Source organism: Vanellus vanellus, assembly GCF_965231255.1.
Source record: "Vanellus vanellus genome assembly, chromosome: 3".
Taxonomy (NCBI): Eukaryota; Metazoa; Chordata; class Aves; order Charadriiformes; family Charadriidae; genus Vanellus; species Vanellus vanellus.
In genome coordinates, this window is record NC_138907.1 from 78,521,772 (window position 1) to 78,548,624 (window position 26,853).

Below are 26,853 nucleotides of genomic sequence, written 5' to 3' on the forward strand. Positions count from 1 at the left end.
TGTTACAGTACACCCTGTCTTATCATATTTTTTTTTCCCATCCATGACTACTTAGATCTTAATCCTGTACTATTTCAGGTACCTTCAAGGTTCTCCTCAGGCTTCTCTCTTGGTTCAAACCGTTAGTTTTCAATGAACCAGACAGAGCAACAGTCTGATTTCAAGAAACTCAGAGCTTGAAAGTCAGCAGATGGCTACACACAGGAAATAGGGGGGAAAAAAACCAAAACAGAATACACCACAGAGGAGTTCCAGCATTCTAGCAGGGACATACACAATATCAGGAGTTTCATAAAGAAAGCATTTGATTTTTCTTTCGTGCGAACTGCATTGTACACGATGGAAGGCAGTGCATGAACCACAAAGTGCCCTTTCACGTGACATTATAAATGTACTGTGAACCCTGCACGGCCTATTAACTTTGTCTCCAGACCAATTCTCCAGAAAAAGTCTAATCCCATTAAACTTCCTGCACAAAGTTGTATTTTACAGAAAAGAAAATTAAGGCAAAATTTCACATGTCCACACACTGGTGGTACAGAAAAGTAACCGAGTCCTCATGTCTTAAGCACAAAAAACAACTGATGAAAGAAAGCATGGTCCAGACAATAAAGTGCAATTATTATTTCAGTTGTGCCAAAAAACTTTCCAATTCTGTAGTTTTACATCTTGGTGATTTTATTCAACTTTTAATTATAATGGTTTTTTGCTTCTGTCCCCATCTTTCCAGTACTGTTCAGTTTGCATTTCTGTAAGCCGTGAGACAGTACGCTGAAAGGCAAAGATTTCCTCTTCTCCTGTAAACATGGAGAGTCCTTTGGCAGAATCCTACATTAATACACAAAAACAGTACCACAAAACTGTGAGAGACATAGTTGTACTGAAGTGCATCCTACCTAAATCCTAAGGCTGAGTGCTTTACAGCCTTTGCCAATACACAACAGCAGAATGGCACCAAAACCCTAAAATTAACGTCCAAACATTAAAGAAAAACAGCTAGGTAATCCTGTGAAGGAACACAGCAAAACAATAATTTGGATTTAAAACAACATGATGACATGTTAACCATCTATTTTCACTCTTCTGTTGACTAATTGTATACTGATTTAGACAAATTGTTTAAAAATTCATTAACAATAACTAGGTTATAGGGAAAAGGAAAAACAGAATAAGCGGCATGCAAAATAGTACTGTTTGTGAGGATTTGTGAGGCAGTCCTGTATAGTCGAGGAAGAAGGAGAACAGATCATCTTTTATTTCTGTATTTTAAATGTAGGAGCTAAACTTAAATCAGTATTTTCATATGTGATTGAACAGATATAATGATTAACAATCAAAATGACCCTAAAACTTAAGCAAAATGATTCTATATATTGTGACATTTTCTTTGACTATGAATAAATAACACAACATGCAACTATGAGAGTGACAGATACACTGCAGAAAAAGCAGCAAATCACTAGTTAAATGTTTACTTGATTCCTCTTCCTAAAACGCTGCTGTAATTATAAGACCAAAACCAATTTTGTTACAAAAGGGAGACGATGTTAATATCATGTACCTGGCTCAAGTCCAAATCATCCATCAACACTCTGTTGTCCTCTACCTCACCATTGTCGTGTTCTACCAGGAACAAGCTTTGGAGAGGAGTCACTGCAGAACAAATAATACGCACCTGAGAGAACGAAAACAGGCAACAGTATCATCACTTGGGCTTTGCAGAAAAGGGATAAAATACACGTTTTATGAAAAGCTAACTTCGAATTATGACCTTGGCTTTTTTCCCAGGTATTTTCCCTTTCTTTTATTAGCACTGCTGTTACAGATTTACGTGACTTAGTCATTTGGGATATTAACTTACAGGATCTTTTTCTCAATAGCAACTCATGTAACTTTTACTCGGAGAACAGCATAACTGCTATTAAATACTTGGAATATCTGTTATACAGGCAATGAGTTCACAATCAAGTCTACTTTCTAAAGTAACAGCTATAAAGTATTAGTAATCAATGCTTTCCCCCCCTATTTAGATTCCTCTGAGTGGGTAAGTTCATCACACACATACTTGCACCTAAAGAATGTTTAAATTCCAAATTTCCCAGCAAGCGGAGTTGAGCCACTCCTGCTTTCACCTATGCTACTCAAGTGAACATTATTTGCTAATAACAACAATGATGCTGCTTTCATGCCTGCTGGGAAGGGATACAATGTGCAGTGAGATACAGTATCTCTGGGGTGCTGCAACGGAGACAGACTGAAATATTATTACAGAAGGAGACTTGTTGAGGCCATGCAGGCAAAATGTTTGCATTGTGGACAGGTCTTCACAAATATGCTCCCTCGGGTAGTTTTTCCAAACTACTTGCAATGGGAGTTTAACACTTGTGGTGTTCCTATGCAGGAAGTAATAGAAAGTAGCTGTTTCCTTGCAATTCTTAATGACAGCACATAGACAGAGCAAATCACACTGCCCCCCCCCCATCTCTAACACACTATTATTAGTTTATAAATACCAATATATCCTCTTAGAAACTGTCCATTTCCAAATCATAAAGCACAAAGAATCTGTCTGACTTGAATGAGACTACTCATACACTTAGTTCAATACCTTGCTAAATCAGGGCTTTTCTGATCATCTTGCCAGGATATTCTTGAAAAAAAATCTCAATCAGTATTTCCTGATTGCATAAATATTTAAGTGTGTACATATATAATCACACATAAGATAGGGTTTCATATCTTGTATTGCTTTTTAAAAACTCATGTTAAACATGTACTTCTCTTTGTTTTACTAGTGCTGATTTTGCTTCCATGATTGAAAGCTCTGTAAATCCACACAAAGTGCTGCATTTATCATGACTATGCCGTTAGCAGTTCTGCAACCTAATGTAAACCTACAGTGACCGTTTCCTTTAAACTTAATGATGTAACCATACTATTAATTCCTCCTTGCCCTGTTCAGGAAGGCACCGATTCCCAACCAACTGCCCATACAGATTAAATTTTAAAAACTTTATATTTACTCCAGCCCTGTTGGCAGCACAATCTTTCATTATTAAAATAACAACATGGCTTCTGTGGTTTTCCTGGGTTAGGAAAGAAATAACATCCCAATTCAAGAAAGGCAAATGAGCTCAGTCTTGTATTTATGGTCATGCTTAATACTCACAGAAATCAATAAAATAAATACTGGCTTATTTGCCTTTATTGCAATGGGGCCTTTTGTGTGAAGCTGGAATGATGTTTCTTTGCAGTGCTAGTTTATTCTGCTTATGTTTTCCAAATCATTACTACAGAAAGCCTTACTTCAAACCAGTTAAAGCAATTCAGGTTTTAGGGCTCCCAATATTATTCCTGTATGTATAGGAAAGGCTTGGTTCTCACCTTATGCTCGTAAAAGGTATCAATAAGAGTAATGAAGCGACGAGCTTGTGTCCTTTTTGCCATTGTAAGAAGTGGTATGTCACGAACAAAGACTGTGTCAAAATGCTTTGATATTTCCAAATAGTCACTGGCCCCAAGAGGCTGAAACAAAACAAACCATAAGAAGTGGAAGCCCATGATAGAATGATACATAAACACTGCATCTTGAAATACTACAATTACGAAAGAGAGTGTAAAGTCCTGATCATATTCTTTTTTTTTTTTTTTTTTTTTTAATATCTTGCTTATGGAATGTTTGTTTGCCCGTACTGACAGGTATACACCTCATTCATATTGTCAGCTTTACCTGAACAGTGTTCGACAGTTAATAATTACTTTTCTGCATCCTCACAATGTTATGATCTCTCTGACAACCTCAAACAAAATAATCATTATAAACCATTATCCGTAGAAGAAAAGAGAAAAAAACATGGTACACAAATAATTTGAACAGATATTAGGATGCTTTCCAGCAGCAAGATTTTTAAACACAAATGCATCGGCTAGTTACTAAGTCATAAGCAGACCTGCATTTAGTTCACCTAAGACTCACCCACACTGAATAAAAATCTTATGCTCTAAGTACTGAAAGCAACACTAATCAGACAAAAATACAATTTTGTAGCAATTCCTTTGTTCAGGGTTTCACTTGTAATGATGAAATAAAAATCTATAATAAAGACTTATTAGTTTCTATTTGTGTATCTAAACGATCAACAGAAGATATGAACAAATAGTTGTAGCTCATTCAAGTACACAAAGACATTAATTTAAAATTACTTTTTCTTTACGTGGAACGTATTTTTTTCTGCAAGATTTACCCTATTAATACTGCAGGCAATACTTAATAGCTCAAGATAAAGTCATCACAGTTAGAAGAAAAACTTCATACTCCTGAAACTCGTCCCATTAGTTTTATTCGTGGAAGTACTTCAGTATCTTGTATGCAACTACTCCACAGAGTAAGATCAGCAGCTTTTTGCACGATATCACAACTCCCTTCCCAGCTAATGAAATGTGCTGTACCAACAGTATAATATGGTTATAAAGCACTGCAATACTGCTAATATCTTAAAAAGAGGAAATAAAAAAAATATTTTCTTTAACTGAAATTGCTAGACAAATTTGCTGTAGGCCAAGCATAACTGCTTCACTAGAACCCTTCTGCAAGAAGTTATTTTGAGCAATTATTAATGGCTGTCCATGACCAGGACTTTCGGGTTTATTTAGACACAAGAATGAAAAACCCACTGAAATGGTCTATACGCAAGCACAGGAGAGTGAAGCCCTCATGAAATTCCAAAAATTCTTCTGAAAATTAATGGATTAATTAATTAATGGATTAATTGATTAATTAATGAAAATTAATTCTGTCTTGCCCCAATGTGATACACTTTGTCATCCAAACCATATGAATACAACCTCCTCATTTCAAATACAAAGTATCAAATATTAAAAGCTGATTCCTAAAATAAATAGATTAATTAAAATTAAAGGCATCAAACTTTTGCAAAACCTGCAAACTGAAGTGCCCAACAGCTGAGCTATACATCTAAGAATTCTGTAGGCACCTTGGTGGGTACTCAGACATGAAAATGAAAAACTTGGGGAGTCAGAGGGAGGAAACAGGCAGAGGACGAAAATAAGGCTAATGCATTTCAAATGGGAAGAAAGTAAGAGGGAATACTTCTTTTGGTTTTTGTACAGACATAAAGCCACAGTTCATAGAGGGTTACAATATGCATCTTTATCACAAACAAGAATTCAATCTACTTCAGAAGCGCAAAACGCAGGCAATTCCCAAATTCCTCTAATTAAGAACATAAAAGGCAGACCATTTTGAGCTGTTTAACAAGACCTTCTGAAACACCTATGCCAGTGTTAAGTGATAATATTCTGCAAACGTTGGCAGAAACATGCCTTCGGAGACTCCAAAAATCTTATAATCAGAAAGATCTGAGCCTAGCAGCCATGAGTATTTTATTAGAGTAAGTTTGTACCTCCCTGCCAAGACTCAAGTCTGGTGACACACAACTGAAACTCCAAATGAGCCAGTCTGTTGTTATGTATGGTTCAGCTGGCATCAGCTGTAGTTCTTTACATAGAAAAGTTCTCAAACCCTCCCCTTTCAGAGTTTAGAAAGGCATAACCCTGGTGATGAAGACAAAGCTTTCAATCTTGCTCTCAACATGACTTACTCTCATATTGGAGAAGTCCTTTAATTTACTTCTGCCTTACTCTACTTACTGTGAAAAGAAGAAACAACCAGCAAATTTGCAAGTGCTCCAGGGACAGTTTAAAGTCCTTTTTGTATTCCTCTAGCCTTGGTATTGGCCCAATTTCCATGCTGCCTGCAATTGCTTCAAAGCTCTTCTAACTCACCAGCTATGCTCAGAATGCTCCAAACACAGGAGGACCATGATGCAAGGGCACCCTCACAGCTTCTAAAGTCACATTCTCACTGGCCCTTGCAAAACCGGCATGAGGCTGGCACAAGCACCCACGTACCAACTCTTGTACCACACAGGAAAGAGACAGGAAAAAGGAGTTCAAGGCCAGATTACACCACTGCTAGAGATTCTGGCTGCACAGTCCTTATACAGAAGCTCCACTGACTAACAGCTTTCGGCTATTTCAGCAGCCAACAGCCCTCCCCTCCCCTTTACAGTATTGCCTAAAGGCCCTTTTTCTTCACCTTGCAGCAAGCTACTGACTGCCAACGATACAGGCTTGGGTCAAGATGACTAGACTAGTGGGAAATGATTTCAGACACTTACCACTGTTCTCTGCGTAACCCTCCAAGACTGAAATTTATTTTACAAATCTCACCCAGTCACAGAAAGTATTCCATTCTAGTCAGCAGCATACACGAAGGTATTACTTCCTCTGAAGTTGCTAATGAAGCTACAAATCCTCCTAATATTGACACATATATATGTAATCCTCTTACTAAAAGTTTAGCCTGATTAATTTGGTCCTCTGAACAACATTCTAAAAATAACAACTTGATTTGGTGTGTGTTTCTGGTACTGTCTGATCTTTTTTTGTTTCATCAATTATTGATCAACACTCAACTTCAGAACCAGAACATACTTATGTAACAATTGTCACTTACCATTTGTTACCAGTTCTTTCACATGCTGCAATATTTATTAAAAAAAAAAACCCAAAACATTAACAGATAAGAATCTTTCTTATGGTATTATTGCTCCTGAATGTCTATATAAGGTAAAACTGTTGTAGATTTTTGTCATTAACTCCGATGCCAGGAGTCAGTGTTTTATAGGCATCATACTAATGCAAAACGCATTAGCACTAACATGGGCTACCCTCCTGACAAAGTGTTTACTCCACTTCAGTCTGCTTGACTGAGTTCTCACCTTCATTTGGTTTTGTTTCTCTGTCTACTTAATGCATTTTCAGCTATCATCATCTCAGTTCAAGTAGGATGTTTATTATTTGGAGCTCTCTGTGGACTGTTTTAAGAGTTAGTTGTCTCTTCTTTCTGTTATATATTCCATTTAATTAAAGTATAAAGCATCCTTCTTTGTTGACTCATCAATGACAAAGTAGCTCGTCTTTTAGAGATTGTCTGAAGAATACAGAATGCTTTACATATGTTAGAAAATGATATTTCATCTCAAGAGAAAATTTATTTTTGTTTATGTTGGAAGACATTTTAAGGCCAGTTCCAGTAACATCCCGAAGAATTGTGATTCACAATAACTACAATTTAGTGCAGACACTCCAACACTTCCTAAAACCAAAATACAGTTTAAGACTATATAATATTTGCAACTCAAACATTAAGCAATAACCAAAAATTATAGCGCTCCTTTCCAAAGGAGCCATATTCTGTCACTAGTAGCGCTGATAAAATAGAGCACAGAGGTAATATTTCAAGATTGTAATTCAAGAAAGGAACAGAAAAAACTAAGGCATGATCCGTGATGCAGCTGCATGCTGAAGTTTAAATAAAAATGTACGATAGTTAGGGCACGGCTAACTTGGTTAAAAAATTTAAAGACACTGATGGCAGTGCAAATCTATTGGAAAGCTCTGCAAGTTACAGGCAAAGATGAGAAGTTCATTTGAAGCGTTATTAATAAAAAGAGAATTTAATGAAGAAGGCAATTTCTTATCAAGTTTTACTGAAGGTTTCTGGTGGCAAGAAAAAAATGTCATTGTGTAATTAAAGATGAGATCAGAGGGCATACTGAGGAAAGATTAAAATAACATGCAGTTTTGTTTTGGAGCTTCCTAACTAAGCATTATGAGTTGGCCTGGAACTTCAAAATCATTATTTTAATTTGTTTGAACACTACTTGACATGAGGCTATACAACTTGTTTGTTAAAATATTCACTAATTGATTCATTATTCTTTCTTTTAAAATATTCTTTAATGTATGTTTTAGTTACTAGGAGGAAAGACACCAAAAATAAACAGACCAACGATGTTTCCAGCAGTAATCACACAAATGAAAGCTGCATATTAAAAACATTATTAAAGCTGAAAAGTCAGACACAGATGTAAGACAGCAGTTGCCTACGCACCCTTAATCTTCATCTCTTGGATACATGCTATAGTCTTGACTAAAATTAACTGACGCTTCCCCCTCTCCCAGGACCCTTGACCTACGCAGTACGCACAACAGTGATTCTCGCATAATGCACACTTATCAACACGTGTTTTGTCCTCATTTCTGGTGTGTCATAAGATCTCATTTTTCATGGGCTTTTCAAATGCTTGTGTGGAAGAATTATGTATTTCTTCAGCTTTTGTTACCACAACAGCAAGGTACTTCATGTGCAGTGATGAATTTATCTCCACAACTACGGCTGTGAATCAAGAAAGTGATACTATCTCCGTTTTACAAACAGAAGACAGAGAAATTAAAGTTCAAAGCATATGCAAGCTCTCAGTGCTGCATTAAAGACCTCCGAAAGCTGATTTTTCAGCTTTCATGGAAGTCTACCAATTCAAAGTACAACACCCACTGACTTCAGTTAAAGCCATGACTACAGCAGTATAGGACTCGGTGCCTCAAGAAGAATGTCCAGAAAATTAAGATAACAATTGCCAACAGTGAAAAGGTGGGGTTTTGGTTGGGCTTTTCTGGGTTTGGGTTGTTTGTTGGGCTTTTTTTTTTTTTTTTTTTTTTTTTTTTAATAAGAATAGTATCAGGCACTACCTCTGGTGCAGACTATGACAGAAACCAATTATGCAAGACAGCATTCAACTGTATGTGATCATGTAATTACAATGTCACATAGCAATGATTATTACTCTAGTGCCTATGCAGAAGAAGGGAAAAACTCAGACAACACAAGCAACAGCCATTATGAAATTTCCTAACTGCATTTTGGTGTTGATAGCACCTTATCTTATACCTACTGCACATCCTCTGCCTAAGTCATTTTCCAGCTTTGACACCCATGTGGATAATCAGTAGAGCAGGAATCCGAGATCTATAAACCCTGCAGTAGAAGATATTTTATAGATCAGGTAGAGCCCCCTTCTATCTCAGGTTACCTCATCACAGAATCCTGGTAAGAACTGATTTTGCTTGATCTTGCAGCAGAAGTTTTTTAGTCACGTTTCTCATAGTGGAAAGTTGTTTCAGACCTTTGCTCTTCTGCTGATTAAGATGATGCTTCTAACTTCCAGCCTTTCTTTTATTATTCATAAACAATTTTATATTCATGTATGACCGTGCTATCTGAAATAGCTAACTGAAATAGTGCTTTTCCATTCTTGGTCTTTATTTGGGGTGACTGATATGGATGAGATTCTCACATTTATTTTATATTTTTCTCCTCTGGGGAGAAGATGTGTGCCATTCTAGCCTAGACTCTCCCAAGTACACCATTTCTGTACCTGCTCCACTTGAGTTAATTTTCTTGCACACAGATGAATACTGCTTTAGTCATCGATATTTGCCCATTTCCCCCTTTTATCCCCACCAAGTTGAAATGTCAGTCTCACTACTGCATGCTCCTATGTTCATTCATCATTCAGCAAAATCACTCCTACCTTAGAAAAGCTTATCTCCTAAATAGCAAGACATCCATACTGAACCTACAAGAAGTGAGATGTCTCAAAGACATATCAGCTGGTCAAAGCTGGCTGCAGACTGGCGGAACAGCAAAAGGCATAATTCTGCTCCCATAAGCCCTCACTGCCAAATTTCCAGTTCCAACTCCAACGTACGGCATTTGTCAATGAAAAGGTCTCCAACCAAACCAAAAAACCAAAAAAAAAAAAGTTTCTGTTGCTTTATACAGTAAGCAAACAAGCCTACAAATAATTTCAACAGGTATAAGCAGGTAAAACGCAAAAGGCCATAAGTGTATATACATCAAAATTACATGTAAGTTCCCCTTAAATAAGCTACTAGATCACAATTCAAGTGATCTTGTGATTTTTTAAGTTTTCAAAAGAACCTAGAAACTATGGGAATTAGATTTACAGGTCATTCTATTTATAGGTCTATTTAAAAATTGGCACTTCCTGTTAAGATTTAAAAATTATGGTCAAAAAGTACATTCAGGCATTTAGGAAACAAACAAACAAAAAGAATTAAAAAGCCAAACCCTTCAAGCTACTATCAGCTTCAACACTCTTGTCTTTGTTGTCTTTGTGCATTCCCTGGTCTACAAAGTATAGGATCTAAAACATCAAAGTTTATGCAGCTTTCACTGAAGGGATTGCTTTCTAAAATTAAGCCCCAAAACACACAAAATAAGGTATAAAACAGAAAGGAGGTTTCACTAACAATATTACTACATTACAGTATTTCCACCTGAAATAAGTTTCTTAAGTGTATTTTATAAAACATACTTTTGAGTTATATAAGGCAACTTTTCTTGTGGGTGTAGAAACTGATTAAATTCTTAAAGCAAACATAGCTAATGAAGGGTAGACTCAGTCCAGACTGTACGCTGCAAAAGCTCATCTCCTGCTGGGAATAAAACAAGATCAAAATCAAACTAAAGAAAACTACGATTCTAAAAAGTTACTGAAAATAGTGCTCACTTCTGAACAACTCCATGGTATGCTTATTCACAACTACACCCAACAATCCTAAAGATGACACCAAATTATACAGTGGATACATTTAGCAGTTTTTAATGAAGGTGTTTCACTCAAAATGATTCAGAATCATTAAACTGCAAATGCAGCTGAGTTGTGTCATCATGTAGGGGAAATATTCAATTGACTTAAAAACAGACACTTGCATTCCTAAATCACTGGTTGCCTTTGAAAATGGTGACTTTTCCTTTTTTTTTGTGCAAGCTATACAAGTTAGGAATCACATCTACCTCCTGGTCTGTAGAGTGTGCTTATTGGCAGTGGAACAAGCACCTAACAGAAACTGTTTGCTGCTTCTTTATTGTGTTAATCTACACAAATACTGTGTTTTGCCAATTACAGAAACACTAAACAACAACTAGAAAAAAAAAATCACAGTAAGATAACCTTTTACAACATAGATATTAAATTTATTTTCTTAGGTTTGTTATGCTGTAGTAAGCTTGCTAATTATTCATAACCCAAATTCCTTGGCTCTGTTTTCCAGCTCAAACTGAAAACATGACCTTCCTTAAATTACTTTAAAAATAATAAACCCCATAGATTCATCTGGCCCCATATGCTCTAATAGTGGCCAGAAGCAGTTGTCTAGGGTGCATACAGGAACAGAATATGCATATGGTAATACTTGGCTGATATACTTTCCCAGGTACCAGTGACTTGTTTATGAACTTCCATGCATTTCTGTATTATACCTTTTGCATTAACATGACCAGTTGTTTAGTTTACCCATCCACAAAATCAGTTTGATAGATATACTGTCTTATCATGTTTAGACACTATGTTCATTGGTACTTGGCAGCTGGATGAAAGGATATATTTAATTACCTAACAAAAAGACTATAGGCTCTGCGAAACGAAATTATTCAATCTTTGTAAAGAAAAGGCTAAAATGTGTTTTGAGTACACTAAAAAGTCAGCATTCCCAGCAGAGGGCAGTAGTTGCTACGCACAAGTGAGAGGAAGACTTTAAAGGTAATATTCTGAGGAAGACCGTATCTCCTTACTCCCTTAGGACCTTGGAAAATTACATATAAGGTACACTGTTATCTAAATTATTTATACAAGATCAAGATTCAAGCTAAACTGCCACGATTAGGAGTTTTTAAACAAAATTTTAAATGAGAAGTAAAGAAAGAGGACATGCACAGGGTGATTTTTCTGAGGCGTAATGAACACTGACCTTTATATATAAACACAAAGAAATGAAACCACTCTGATGGGGCAGTAAGACTGACATTTGCATGACTGCTAGTTTAAGGATATTGAGATTTTAACATCAAGTTAAATATGTGCATTTTATTTAAAAAAAATATTTCCATCTGAACTTTGAATAGAACTCCAACTGCTGAGAAAAGGGATACGTAAAAAAAAGTTTTTTAGAAACATGTTGTTGAGTTCAAGTGTTCAGATCTGACCATCCAAAAAGCCTTCCAGAATTTGTCAAGGACAATTGTAAACTGTATTTGCTTGTCAAGAACTAGTTCCTTAGAATCCACTATCATGGCAATCTATTATTCACATATTAACTCAGTGAAAAATTAACTAATTATGTTTTGCAACAATCTAACTCCATTGGTAAACATATCCCTCACTGGAGGGACTGACAGGAAGAATTAATTAAAGGCCACAAAGTATGGGGGAAGTTAACATGAGCATTAAAATTCAGGAACTACATGTTGGTATTCTGCTTGGTGCCCCTCCCAGCCTTCTCTGGCTACATTTGTTCATTTTATGGGGCCTTAGAAAAGATGGTAAGATAACAAACATTTTGATAAAACCAAGCATAGTTCTCCTGGACGATTACACTGGAGCAGCACATTTACAGGACTCTGTTCATAGCAAGTAGCTAACTACTTTCAAGCCACAACAAACGCTACCATGTGCCATACTGCCACATAAACCCTAGTGTGACAGATCTGAAGAACTACTTCTCATTTTGCTCTAAAGCAACTAAAATAGATCAGTACCCACTCATCCAGCATCTTTTAGCCTTCCACGTGTTAACATAAGCCAGTATCACAAAAAAAGCTAAGTGTATGGATTTGATCTTAACTAAATCAGCTAAAACTTGGAATTTTCCTCAACTGGGAAACTATGATTTAAAAGTTGGTGTAAACAATAATGTAACAAGATGCTTCCTACCAAGACAACTGCATATTGCATCAGCATTGCATACAATATCTTCTCTATATTTTATTTTTAGAAGTGTTAATGGGCAACTGGTAGAAGTGTTAATGGGTAACTGATGCATCTTTTTAGGCAGAAATACCTTGTTACTGTCTTGACATGAAAAAATTTGATGATAACACACGAAACAAGAAAAGACAGACTATAATACTAGAAGGGCACCAACTCTATCTCCCAAGGTCATCAGGTATTAATTACAAAAACTGCTATTTTGAAATTCCACTTAAAACTAGATGTTTCAAATAGTATGAAGTTACAAATTGATGATTTGCTATGTTCATCTATTATTTATTGGCTGACGTTTCCTGAAATCATGCGATACCAAAGTGGAAAACATTTTATTAGTCCCCTTTAAAACAGAATTTTGATTTTATTTCAAAGGAAACATCACTGAATTTGAAAAAAGTTTTACAGACTTTTCAGTGGAAATGTCACATTACAGAAGTTACTGTCTAAATAAGCAAACGTTTGACCAATTTCAAACGCATCTCCTTTAATCCTACACCAACAAATGTAAATAGAGTTTTTAGGTCTGGATGTTTACCCCTCTGGACCGCGCAGTAACAGTTACCCAAGACCAGACCATAAGACATTGTCGCAACGATGTGAAAGCAGAGTCATTTGGTGATAAGCTATTTCTCAAACATAATAGAAACATTCATCCTTTCACACATTGACTCTTGCAAGACTTCAATTCTTCTTTCTGGAACTATTAAAGGTTATAGATGGCCAAAGGAATCAATTCACCAAGTTTTGACTACAATGTTGTTTGTTCATGCTGCAATGACTATTGAGAACCACATGAGCATTGGTATATGCCAGTTTCAGAAAACTCCCCAAAAATATCTTCCAAGATATCATTGCAACAATTCAGTGCAATAAAAAATAACTTCTTAAAACAACTGATTCCCTTCATTACATTCACTGGTCCCTCTACCTTAAATTACATACTGGTTTTGGAATTATGAACACAATATAACAGAGGAAATAAATTTAACCACAATTAACTAAATCAAATTGCATGATATTTTGAGTTGTTCTGCCAGAAGATGTTGACAATGTAAACTTTTTCACACGCACAAAAAAAATCTTGCTATCTTTTATTTACTAGATGGGAAATGTAAATAAAAGCCTAACCAGAGTTGATATCCACCTTCTGCTATGAAAATAGTTTTCATCTTAAAACTTTCCCATTCTGAACGGATGCCTCAAACTGACTTCAGAAGGACATGCATGTCTGTGTGTGAATGAATACTGATCTGTAAGTTTCGGTCAATTACTGTATTTCTGACATAAAGCTATTATAGACCTTGCTCCTCAAGCTAGACTTTCCTTTAGCAGCAGCTCAGTGATAAGTTGCAGTGCTTCCACACTGTGGACCAGGAACATCAAATTTGGAAGAAAGGTTGCTTGGTATCAGGGAAGTGTCTTATACACATCCTGTGAAACCCCACTCAAATGCAAGGAGGTTACAAGCCTCGGAAAAAAGCAGCCTGAACTCACTGCACAAATTGATAGACTAAGTATTGTCCGCTCCCAAAAGCATGAAGGTGCTGAGCACAGGATATCCACCTTGAGACAGACTGGGCACATTCCCCTGCTGACTGCTGAACTCTTACTGCATGTGGAGGTGCAGCGAGACAGTCGCCAACAGGCAGCGGTGACCCTGACTCTCATGTCTCTGGTTTCAGACAGTTTAAGAACAGAAGAGATCACAAAATCCTCTAATCTCCCAAATTTTAGAGACAGCTAAGCCTAAGAACTAGTACTTAGCTCAAATGTTTCTTCCTAAAATGACACCCAGTACAAAGGGGCTCTGGCACTTGCTTCACTGTTTCAAATGTGTGAATGGGTGTTTCTTGGTTTGGTTTTGTTGTTTTTTTTTGTAAATCTGAATCTCTCTGTAGTCTCTGGTTTTCATAATGCCTTCTTCTGCTAGATTTAGGAGCCCATTAATACCTGTATTTTTTTCCTGTGAAAACAGCTGTACATTATAAAATCATCTACCAGTCCTCTTTTTGATAAACTGAACAAATTGAACTGTAGGGCTGACATCTGAAGCCACAAATCCTTCAGCTCAAATGATATGTGGCTTTTTCAACAGCCTCTTCAGGTTTTTCAATGTCTTTTCTAAAATTCTGATGTCAAGACCACACCTAACATTCTGCCATCAATCTGAGATGTTTTCAAAATAAAAATAATCTTTCTGCCCTCCTGTTTATTTCCACTCTACCCATCCCAGATGAAATTAGGTCTAAATGCTCTAACGCTGGACCACAAGCTCCTTTTGAGCTGCCTGTCCTTTACGTTTAAATCTATTTCCAAGTCACTATGCCTAGGATACAGTCTCCTCCTCCTGTTGCTGACTTGTGTTCCAAATTTCTAGATGTAAAATTTTGTGTTTGCTTACATTTAAAAAAGCCAAAACAATCCCACTCCCTCCTCCCCAAAATCTCATTTCTGCTGAGAAATAAATTGCACACAGCATCCTCATTTTTGTTCCTCCTCTCCACACACCATAGAGCAAACCTGTGCTTTTATGTTATATTCAAAACTGCTGGGGGGAAAAAAAACTATTGTAATGGGCTTAGTATAAAAATGTGCTCATTAGAAATGCTACACTCAACAATCCTTCAGTAATAATTCTTTCTGTATGTTAGTTAACTAACTCATGAATCCATTTAACAAAACCTTTCTTGACACTGCATAATGCCAATTTCTTAGTAAGAACAGCATCTACAAAACTCAACCTCTTCCAAACATTCAGGGAGGCTGGAATTCATTTAATTTCCATTCTCTAGTTATCCACTGTGTGAATCCAGAACCAGCTTCTCCATTACCCTTTCTGGACTAAAATCTGACTGACAGCCTGCTGGTCATCACGCTTGTGTAGATTTTGCTTATTTATTTTTTAATATTGGCACACAGTAGCATTCTTCTAGTGCCACAGAACTTCTATTGCACGTCAACATTTATCAAGAATAAAAAGCTAGTCAAATGCCTCAGCCTAGTTTTCCAGGACTCCAACGATTCAAAATGTATTTACAGGCTATTTTAACGTATGCGAACGATTAACAGACTGAAAGTTATTTTATTACCCTTTAGTGAAACAAATATTTCACTCTGCTTCACCTGGAACAAATATTTTTTTGCAAAAGCTTTTCCTTCTTCCACATTGTTATTAAAAGCTCATCTATCTCCAACTATGAATAAGCCAATAACATTCAGATAATACAAACCGTATCAAAACTCCCATTTTAATTAACACCACCACCACATCTTATAGCTGAGCAAAAATATTTGCCCATGCCCTTTAGTTTCTCTTTAATTTTCCCACATTTCTTAACTAGCTGCCACTCATTCAATACTATTTGATTCTGTCTCAACGGTGACACAGGATGTACTTTTACTATCTTCTTCCTCAAAAAGTCCTTCTTGTTCTTTTTTGTTGTTTACACTTCCCTTTCCAGTTAGTTTTGGTCATATTTCCCTTTTGCTTTTGAAAATTACTCTTCCTGAACACTCTAATATGTAATTTCACTGTTTGGAAGTATCTTTTGGTTGAGTTGAATGTTAGAAAATTATGGAGAAGATTGTCCCTACGCAACACAAATTTCTAGATGAATTCCTCACTATAAGCTTCCATAAAACTGCTCAAACCAAATGACCTTGTACTGGATGCAGTACATTTTATGCTAGAAAATTATCATTTACAATTTTCAGGCTAATTACATTTCACCATCTTCTGCATTTAATCTACAGCATAAGCTTCCCATACAACGGTATTTTTTCTTTACGTGCTTTTTATAGCCAGGTGCTCAAGAAGCAATGCACCTCATTCTCTGTTTGCAACAGACCCCCGTGAGTACTACCCTCTTGGGTTTGTTAATTAGTAGACTGATTGATATGTATTCAAGATCCTTGTACTAATTAACTTTAAGGCAGGTACCAGTGTCTTTAATGTTGCATACTGTCCTCCACTCCTTTTAGCCACTCTGTCCTTAGGTAGACTGTAAGCAATGATTTCACATTCTTATTTTATGAATTGTCCCAAGAGGTTTCAATAATATCAATTACATCTCATTTTTCCCCATGACTGAGAATTTCCCATTTATCATGCTTATCACTGATATAAACCCAACTGCGAATCTTGTTTTCAATTCTGTTATAAGTTTAATTGGCTCCTACAACACCAACTTTAAATTGCGTTTATCAACCTAGGACACTTTGCTCAGGCTGTTGGTTACAGCCCTTCCTGGTTGCTACAGGCTCCAGCCAGCAAGATTCTCCACCCCATTCCCCTTCACAAAATCTGCCTTCCCATGGGACTCGGTCCTCATGTTCTGCACAAAGAAACCTGCAGATTCACTTTAGCCAAATCCAACAAAATCCCCTCCAGTATTTTTTTTGTGGATCTTCCTTTTCATTATATCTTTCTCAGTCTCCTAGTTTCCTTTTTCTTAATAGTTGCAGTCATGATGCCTGTCAACTTATCCACCATTTGCTACCACAAAGCAGTACCGAATACCTCATAGCTATGTCTCCGACAGCCTTCTGCTTTATCCCTCCACCAATAGTTCCCACTATTAGCCAGCATACTTGAATATATATGAATAACTTTATACTTCCTGCCATGTTGAATGTCTCCTGACTTTGGGGTGGGATTTTTTGGCTACAAGCCACCAGTGTGTTCTTCTGGATCCTACCTATTTTTCCTTTTCTTCATCAGTGGGAATGACTTCTCATTCTGACTGTTAAAAAAGATACTGCATGTATTTTTCCATCAAAGAGTTAGAAGATTCCATGAAAAAAAAAAAAGGAACATGGTTTCATGGTTTGATAACTGAATTTTTCTTTTGCCTTTTATCAGATTTTAAAGGCAACAGGGCAAACTGAGACACGGGGCAGGCAAAGTCTGAAATGCAGCTTATACTGATGGGGATTTTTTTACTATCGCTATGAAGCCCTACAAAAGTTTACATTCGGGGAAAAAAATCGTATTAGAGGCAACTCAAGCTGCTCATCCAAATTTAATGGACAACTCTGAACTTCATGACTGTAATTCTCTACACAGGAAGAGGGCATAGTGATACTACCTTCCCAATACACTAATGTAATGTTTATGAAGGTACATCAGTGATCTGAAGAGAAAAAGCATGGCAAAATAAATAATTGTATATAACAATTAAAGGTAGAAACAAATGGAGACACATGCAAAGAAAATAAGCGATGACTGAGGAAGCTGTTAAAAGAAAACATTTCTTGACTGCTGTGGTGTTTCAGTTCTAAGCATGTCATTATTCCATTAGAGACTGTCATAACACAACTGCAAGAGGTATCTGAATTGAGACAGCATGACTTCTCAAGTCCTGGGAGATCAACGTAACAAAAACACTGCTAAATGATGTTTAACATTTCATCAGTATTCTCTTCACTTGTTCTGAGCAAAAACCAAGCACCTCAGCTCCTTTACACCAAGATGGTCTGAACCCCACATAATTCTTCAACAGGATCCAAGCCTTCAGACCAGAGGTAGAGGCTGCTGCCATGTGAGCTACCAGAGCACTTCTCCTACGAGCAATTTATCATCATATTTAAGTACATAAGGCATTTACTGGACTATAGAATTTTACAAGCATCTAGTGTCAGCATAGTTTCCTCATACATTAAAATGCACGAAGAATAAGTCTCAAAACTTTTAGTGAAAAGCAAGTGGTTCTACCCATGACATACCTCCATTCTCACAAATGGCTAACTGGTTTTGTCTGAAACTAAAAATCAACAAAGCCTAAAACATGTCTGTAACATAACCAGGGAAATTTCTGCCCACATAATTACTAACTTGGTATCTACAAGGAAGTGAAAACATAATGTTATAGCCAAAGGACTGGTCAGCATCTGAATCAAAGGTGCCATTGGTCCAGTTTAGAGTTGTGATCATTTAACAATAATTTCAGGTGCCAGCAGAGAAGTCACTGAAGTACAATGCAACTTCCAGGGGACTGGCTTCAAATCCACTAGCGGTCATATACAGAGAGAGCTTTTCAGGAATCGCCCCCCACATGTTTAGCGGAGAATTTGGCAGTACTTAAAATTTGGCAAATTTTGAGAAGGCCTGGGACTAAACAGCCCTTGTACAGCTAGTCACAAATAAGGCATGCAACAACAGCTTTACTCTAGTGGTGCCAGGATTACTACTCCTTTGCTTGAGTATCAACTTAAACCCCAGATTTTAACAACAGTATTTGAAAACTATTTACCTATTGGTATGTTGCGACTACTAATATTCCAACAATGATGTTAGTCCAGGCACATACTGTATTAGAATTTTTGAAACCAATCTGTGATATACTGGAGTGAATTTATTGTATCACTTAAAAGTAAATTATTATTGTTCTTTTAGGGACATTTTGGGGTTGGTTTTTTTTCTGTTAAATTCAAAAATCTTTTTGCCAAGTTAAAGAAATCCCTTTTAATTTAGTATGACTTGGAAAATAGAGAGTTTCTGTGTTTGGGGTTTGTTTTGTTTTGGTTTTTTTTAAACTGTGAAAAGTCTGAGCCTTAACTGATCCAGATTTGACTGGGTACTCACTCTGTCGCACAGCTCTTCAAACGTGAAGTCTGCAATGGTTCCACACGCTTTATTCAGCCTCAGCTCTCTGCCTTGCACTTTTAGAATCCTTGGTCTAGTTACTATGGGAACATGAACAAAGACTCAATCTTCTCTGGATAATTACTATAAAATTCATCTCTTACAGATAGGAAATGCATAGCTTGATGAATAATAGCACATGATTCAACACATAAATTAGACAAAATGCTGATACAATGACTGCCACTTGAGTGTGGCATCAACCCATATACAGCAATGGAACTTATTAATTGGTCAGTGGAGATTGGGCATTGTGTTCTAAATGTATTCTCTTTCAAGAGAAATTAACTTACGTACAATCATTTTGTTTCTGAGCCAGCTCATCAAACAACTTATCCATGACAGCCTCCACATCAGCTTCACTTGTGCTACAGTGAAAAGAATAATAGAATATGAAATTAATAACACTTGAAGCCAACATCAAACAGCTGCCTGAGCCTGCTTAGCTTTTTGCCCATAAAAAAAGAGAACAGGATGTTATGCTCTAAATACAAACATTAGATTTAGAATACACTTAAAAGTAGAGAATATTAACTCTCAGGTAGATGATTCTGCCTTATTTGCATACACTGAAAGACTTCTGTGTTTTGAGCTGTTTCCAGTAATGAGGCAATACAGGCAGAGCAGATCCATTAACACTATGTGTACACAATGAGAAAAAAGGCTTCTGGCTCTATCTTGCATGCAAAATAAGAGCAAATAGACAAGGCAAGGCAGTCAAGCACCTAAAGAAGCATCCTTTGAAATTTCTGAGAGGGGACTTTGTGAATTAAATATTGGAGCAGCTTTCTTGGGGGGGGAGGGTGGAGAAATCAAGTCAACTGATTGTATTGATGAAACAATTTGCAAAATTAAACTATTAAATTAAAAATACCGGTATGATCTCTGTATTAGTAATTTTATCAGTTCCCCCCCCCCCCCCATCTGTCCCCAGTGCTATTTGGGAAAAGATCAACAACACACTGTGAAAATACAAAATATCTGTGCTGGGAGCTGAAGTAAAGTTTAAAGTAATCTTCTGGTTGCCACACGAATTATAAATCAGTCTGATTAGAGAATATTTTTTGTCACTGAATTTGTTAGAGGGCCAGCCTTTCTGTGTTTCATTCTTAAAGAAGATATGTAATACTTCTAGCTGAGTTTGAAAGCTGAGAATAGTAAATTAATGCTATAGTAGACAATAAAGTAGAACTAGGCTATGGAACACTTCACTGAAGTTTGTACGATCTCATGTTGTGCGAAAAGTCTACTTTTATAGATCATGGATGCACTCTAGTTCCATTGCTTCACACAGTTCTACACCTCCTCTAAATGACAAGTGATGACCAGCATGTTACACAATTACTTTCCTGTTCATTAGGCCTTATGCACCTTAAAAACGTTAACAGTAGAACTGAAACAACTACTTTTTAGCTCAAGCTTAACAATAGAAAACATTGTAGGTAAAAAGAATTTGGGGGAAAAAAACCCAAACTTCTGCAAATGCCATTTCAAATGCTTTAAAAAACCTTTTCTGAACAAGAGACTACAAAAAAGAAGTTCCTCTCAAGATCGATGTTTGTGTGCTGCTTTCCTGTGACAAAATGACAAATGAAAAGGAACAGACAAAACCAGAAAGGGGGAAAGGGTGCATATATATTGAAGAGTATGCACACGTGTATGCCTATAACTATCACAAAGTTTGATGTAAAGGCTACAAGAAGAAACAGCCAAATATGACGCCTAGGTAGATATTTGCACCTACTTGCCAAGAAAGTTTGTTTTGAAAATAGACACCTGAGACTAGGATCAAGGAAGTTGCTTTGATCAGGAATCCTGTAACTGTGTTACACTGTTTGCTTTCAGATGAGTATGAAACAGCTTTAAGCAGCCTTTACTGCATATTTCAAATGAAGAAAAGGCTACACAAATTACAAAGAATCAAGAGCATTTAAAAAAAAAAAGTGATGATGATACTATAACCATTAATAGGGGAACGTAAACATGTTGGACAAGAACATTTGGGGGGGGGGGCAAGACTGCTAAATAAATTTCAAAAATCTGTAGCAAAATACTGTATAGTATCTAATATTAAAACGAAACAAAAAAATCCCCACATACTATGCTAGTTCTGCAGGACTGAAAGCTCCAATGAACAAGTTTGAACAGAAGAATGAATGAGATTCCCTCCAAAAAAGAAAGGGTGATGAAATAAATACCTTATTTCCATTGGCAGCTACAGGATATTTTTTTTTTTTTTTTTTACACCCCACCCCCCGCCACTGCTTCCTAAACATTTACAGAACAAGTTCTGAGGTAACCAACATCCTTCCAATGAGAGAACGTGAGACACTTATCACCAACCTCTGCCATTCACTTGATCCAAGTTTTACAGAACACCATGAAATACTTTGGCTGAGTATTACCTCTGGGGCTTTTTCATATTTCTTCTCCTCTGAGAACTGATGCCGTAGGCACCATGTTTAGCCTATTACCTGCTAGAAACCACATACGTGCTCTTCCTTTCTTCAGACTACGGACAGTGAGAAAAGAATATGGTAGGTGCTCTCTCCCCAATTATCAAGCGGAAAGTCACAGAGTGCAAGGGGCACAGTAAGTGGAGCCACAAGGGGGGAGAGCTACGTGGATCTTGGAACAAGAGCTACAATGAGCAATTCTGAGATAACAGTGGCAGCTTCCAACAGTGGTTCCAAGCAGGCACCGCTAAACGTAAAAGAAAATAGAGCCAGGCAAGAATATAGAACACGAGTTACTTTTCTTGAGTACAGATAGAGCACCTGCATTTGATCTGTTTTCTGTATATAGAATTCTGTCATTTCATTCCCAAAGCAGGAAAAGTTACCTGTTGTAATTCTACTAAGCAGTGCTCCTCATTCCAGACAAACAACTACAATTTCTAACTTTATAAAGTGATACGGACACTTTATAAAGTGGTTGGTTTCAAATATCTGTCACATCGATGAAAATGGTGCACCTTTCTTAATGGAAACATGATGTTTAAATCAATATTGTATGTTGGGTTGAAAGACACAATGGTTATAAATCTCATTTTAAGTTATTGTTGTCTGCCTTGCTCAGGTTGTCATTGATAAAATCATACTATAAGAGCAAATACAAGAAAAATGTCTGCAATGCAAAGGTTTCTAAGTATTTAAAAAACAACAACAGAGGATGTTTCTATTAAGCAGATATACGCTGCAACCATAAGCACAACTGTGAAAGTATTTTTAAATATATTTATTTGCAAATATACAATAAAAGGCTAAAGAAATTTTATCAGGATAAACAGAAACAATCTGTCAAAATAGGAGGGTGCTGATTTTTTTTTTTAATCCACAGCACTGGAAACACCCAACATTAAATGAATCCTTGTCATTGGATTTCTATAAATACTTAATTACTTAAATACAATAAGGATGTTCTTCTATTATAAGAGAATTGTGCAGTCTCTTACAAGAGGATATTCATTACTTTCTAACCATCTGTCACTTCAGTTCTCCAAACACCACACCTCCCCAAAAAATCTAATTAGTTTTTATTCAGTCAAACATTATAAATGATGCTAGTGTGGATACTGAAAATGTAGTTTAATGAAGTTAATATCAAGGCATAATGGAAGGCGGTTTGCTGAACAAAATGGACCAGAAGGCAAAGAAAGGAAAAGTCACACTCTGCTAATTCTACTACACATTTTTCATTTCCCATTGACTAGGAAATTATTGGCTAATATGAAGGAAAAAGATGGCAAATAACATATCATAGATAAGCTTACAGGTAGTAGAGTTTTCCAGCAGCAGGAAGCACTCGTTTCCTGTAGTCTATCCCAGAATCAAGCTGGACTGTGCTGCAGTATTTCTAGAGAGACAAAAAAAAAAAAAAAAAAAAGAGAATAGCTTTCCTCATGCCAAAGCTATATTGTTGTCTGCGTTAGAGAGAAGACACACTGCTGTGATAAACTATCAGCATGAATATCTTCTGCAAAACTGAAATCAAGATCACAAAATTGAAGTCTCCTTTACAATTATCAAAGCAAAGAAATAAGCTGGAAATCATTCATAGTCAAAAGCAAAAAGTAACCACTTTCAAAAGTCCATCAACTAGAAAATTAATATAAATTGGAAGCACAGGGAATGAAATGAGGGTGGATATTACTCATTCTCTCTGAGTAGTGCTTTGTTGGGGGTGTATGTGAAAAAATAATTATTTTCACAGTAAAGTATATGTATTTAGAAACAGAAAATTGGGAGCAATAAAAATTTAACAGACCACAACCAAATTCTAGTAACAGAGACAACTGGAACTACTTCTATGTTACACACTAAAAATATTTTTTATTGTCCTTCTATTACAAAGATTAAAAAATTTGAGTCAAACATCAAATATATGAACCATGCCAAGTCTTTTTGCAAAATGGACTGAAGCATAAAGGGGAATAAACAAAGCTCTATACCAAAAAGATCTTGTTTCATTTTTGTAATGTCGAATTGACTCAGAAAAGGATCTTTTTTTCCCCTTTAAACAACCTGTAAAATTCCAAGTGTGATAAAGAGGTCCGCAAGTAGTCACAATAATTGCTTCTGTTAGAAACCTCAAAACCAGCTGCACTAAAAGATGCATTTTTTGATTCAAGGCCTGAGGTTGAGAGCAAAATTCTCACTAACCTCAGTGGGATCAAGATTTTACACCCTCTGGCAAAGGGAATAGCTCTGCTCATCTGTTATTACTACTGCCAACACACACAACTTCTGGGTGTTATATAGCTAGAAGCCAAAGAAGCTATATAAGAAAGGGAGGAAAAGTCTTAATATTTTAGAAAAATATACCTCTATCAACAATTTAATTAAAGCAATAAAACTTTTTCTGGTAGGTAATTCAACGCTATTAAAATTCTTTAGATTGCTAGAATCCACCAAATTACTCTGCTTCTTCACTGCACTATGAACTATTAGTTTATCTTTAATACTCTTGTTAAGCGTTTCATATTCTGTATGTCAAATTTTTCAAAGCCTCCTTGAGGCCATTCAGATATCAAAATTGGAAATGTCAAATCTCATTTATAGCAACTACATTACAGGAAAAAAAACCCTTCAGTTTTACAAGAACTATCATCAGTGATTTAAGGAACAATGGCCCTTTTGAACAAATGCATTGCATAGGACTTATAGATTACAAATATCTGCAGGAGTGACTGCGATGACTCATTCCACTAATTTTTTTTCCCTTGGCTTACTGAAGGGTCTATACCTATTTTAAACCTTCAACTTCTCTGCAAAGATATACAACTGAAGAAAGAAGGTGAAAAAAAAAAAATTATCCTGAAAGCACAGAATCCCAGGAAAATCCATGTATCTTTAATTCCGGTAAGTGAAGAAGCCATGCTAATCGAATGATTATCTTGGGCTAAGGCTACTGCAAACACAATAGCATTGGTGCTACAATATTATTATAATCTGTTCCCTTTCTTTTCATGAAAGCTTACAAAGAAAGAGAATAACAGAGCAGAAGAAAAAAGTTCCAGAGGCATGTAATAATATGCACAAGGGAGGGAGGATGTTTAAGCTTTTCTTCAGCATCAGGCTGGCAGTCAAGGCTAGAAGGAAGATTCCTGAAATTTCACAGTAAAGCTGGTAGACTCAGCTTTTCTCTGCCAGGCACTGATGCTCAGCATCTTTCCACCTAATGTTTTATTTTTCCAAAGTAGTAGATTAGCTCAAGTATTATTTTCTTCATGTTAATAGTGAAATAACCCCAAACATATTACTACAGCTATGCTGACTAGGAAATTATTTAGATTAACTTTGGATACTCAGATAACGCTGTTTATCATTTTATTTTTTTCCTGGAAACAACAGATAGGAAATTTTGCCTGAATTCAGCCTCATATCTTCGGCCTTCAAGACGGGTTTACAAACTCTACCACTCTCTCAGGGTGTTGTGCTGCATATAGAGCGAAGAGCGAACACTTAGAAGTGTGGTATGGTTATCGTATGGCTGAAAAAAGAAAAAGTGCACCTGAACACTAAAGCTGGTGTCCGTTTATTGTGCTGATATTTACAGCGGTGCCTGTGGCTCAGCTGCTCATGACTGCCGAGTAGGGCAGACATTCTGTGTGCTCAAATACAGACTGATACTGGGCGACATTATGCAGGTTACTGCGGCTTGATGAAATATGTGTATCAGCAGTTGGTGCTACAGTATTATAGTCCACTTGTGTTCTGCTTACAAACTTATCACTCCTTAAATACACTGACAGTATTTTATGACTTCATGTTTTAACATGACAGTGAATGAATTCTGGAGGTAAGAACTGTACATGTAAATACTACCAATAGAGCCATGAAGTAGATGCATTTCTTCTGTCTTCCCTCTTCTCTTTCTTCTAATAATTAGTATTATCACTATTCAGGAAAAATCACTATCATCAGTGACACTAGTTAAGATGAGCTTGTGTGCACAAAAGGTTATTTATGTAAGCTTTTTAAGCTACAAACAGTTGCCTAAATGAAAGATTATTTCTTTTCCTTACAAACCTTATCTTGTATGCCTACAATGTATGTACTACTATTGATTCTAATGGGATATAACATAATGTAGTTTATTTTAAAAAACAAAAAAAACCAACAAAAAACTGTTAGATATTCTGGGCTACAGGACCTTTCAGCCAGAAAGGCAATAGCAGCATCCTATTATGAGATATATAAAATACAGTTGTTATAGTCCTACTGATTTTTTTCTTCCTTAGGAGGCAAAAGCCAACAGAACCAAACATCAGCAAAATGGAAAACTGGAATTGATATACAACAGTTTTCTGTAACATATGATATAACCATAGAAGTAGGCGCCAGTTAACAGGAACAGAGAGATAGTCCTTTGGAAAACATCTGGCATTTTACTATCCTACTCCTTGGACGTTCCTAATTAATTTCGGGGTTTGGTTCGAAGTTTTTTTGGGCTTAATTCTGTCCTGTCTTTCAAATACAGTTCTGTCTCCTATTTTTCAAACCAGCATTCTCAGTCAAATTCTGGTTTATATTTTACTTCAAATCTCGATCATATTTTTCATCCATTACTGTCTCAAGAACCACCGACTTGGACCTCGAAGACAGTTCCCCCCCCGCCCCCTCCCTTTTTTTTTTTTTAATCCTTTTTTTTTTTTTTTTTCTCTCCAGACTGATGCCCTGTTCAGGAAGGTACTCCAGCCATTTAGAGCTCATGTTCTAAACTAAATTAAAACAGCCACAAGAATTTCCTAACCCCTCTACAGGTTCATGTGAGTATCCACCACTATTCACCATTAATTATTTTTACTGAGACACTTCAAAGCTCACTCACACCTATTCTGTTAGGCACTGTATAAAATATACATGAAATGGATGGTCCCTGCCATTAAAACAAAACGTTGTAATCTGCATAGCAACATGCTCCCAGAAAAACATTCCTTTAAAACATGATAGCTGTTGTTAAGACTATCAGCTTTGCAGGGCAGGAACAACC

At 36.5% G+C, this 26,853-nt stretch overlaps 1 protein-coding gene across 1 annotated transcript in view; it reads right to left on the reverse strand.

The window, feature by feature from the left end:
- Positions 1-466: 466 nt before the first annotated feature.
- AFG1L (AFG1 like ATPase) overlaps positions 467-26,853 on the reverse strand; it is a gene marked incomplete at its 5' end in the record, with an annotated part of 66,466 nt that continues 40,079 nt past the window's right edge. Inside the window, 6 exons of the mRNA XM_082480522.1 lie at positions 467-828; positions 1,562-1,675; positions 3,385-3,525; positions 19,300-19,400; positions 19,657-19,727; positions 23,132-23,214. Coding sequence (XP_082336648.1) covers positions 694-828; positions 1,562-1,675; positions 3,385-3,525; positions 19,300-19,400; positions 19,657-19,727; positions 23,132-23,214 — 645 coding nt within the window. The 3' untranslated portion in view covers positions 467-693. The remainder of the gene's footprint in view (positions 829-1,561; positions 1,676-3,384; positions 3,526-19,299; positions 19,401-19,656; positions 19,728-23,131; positions 23,215-26,853) is intronic.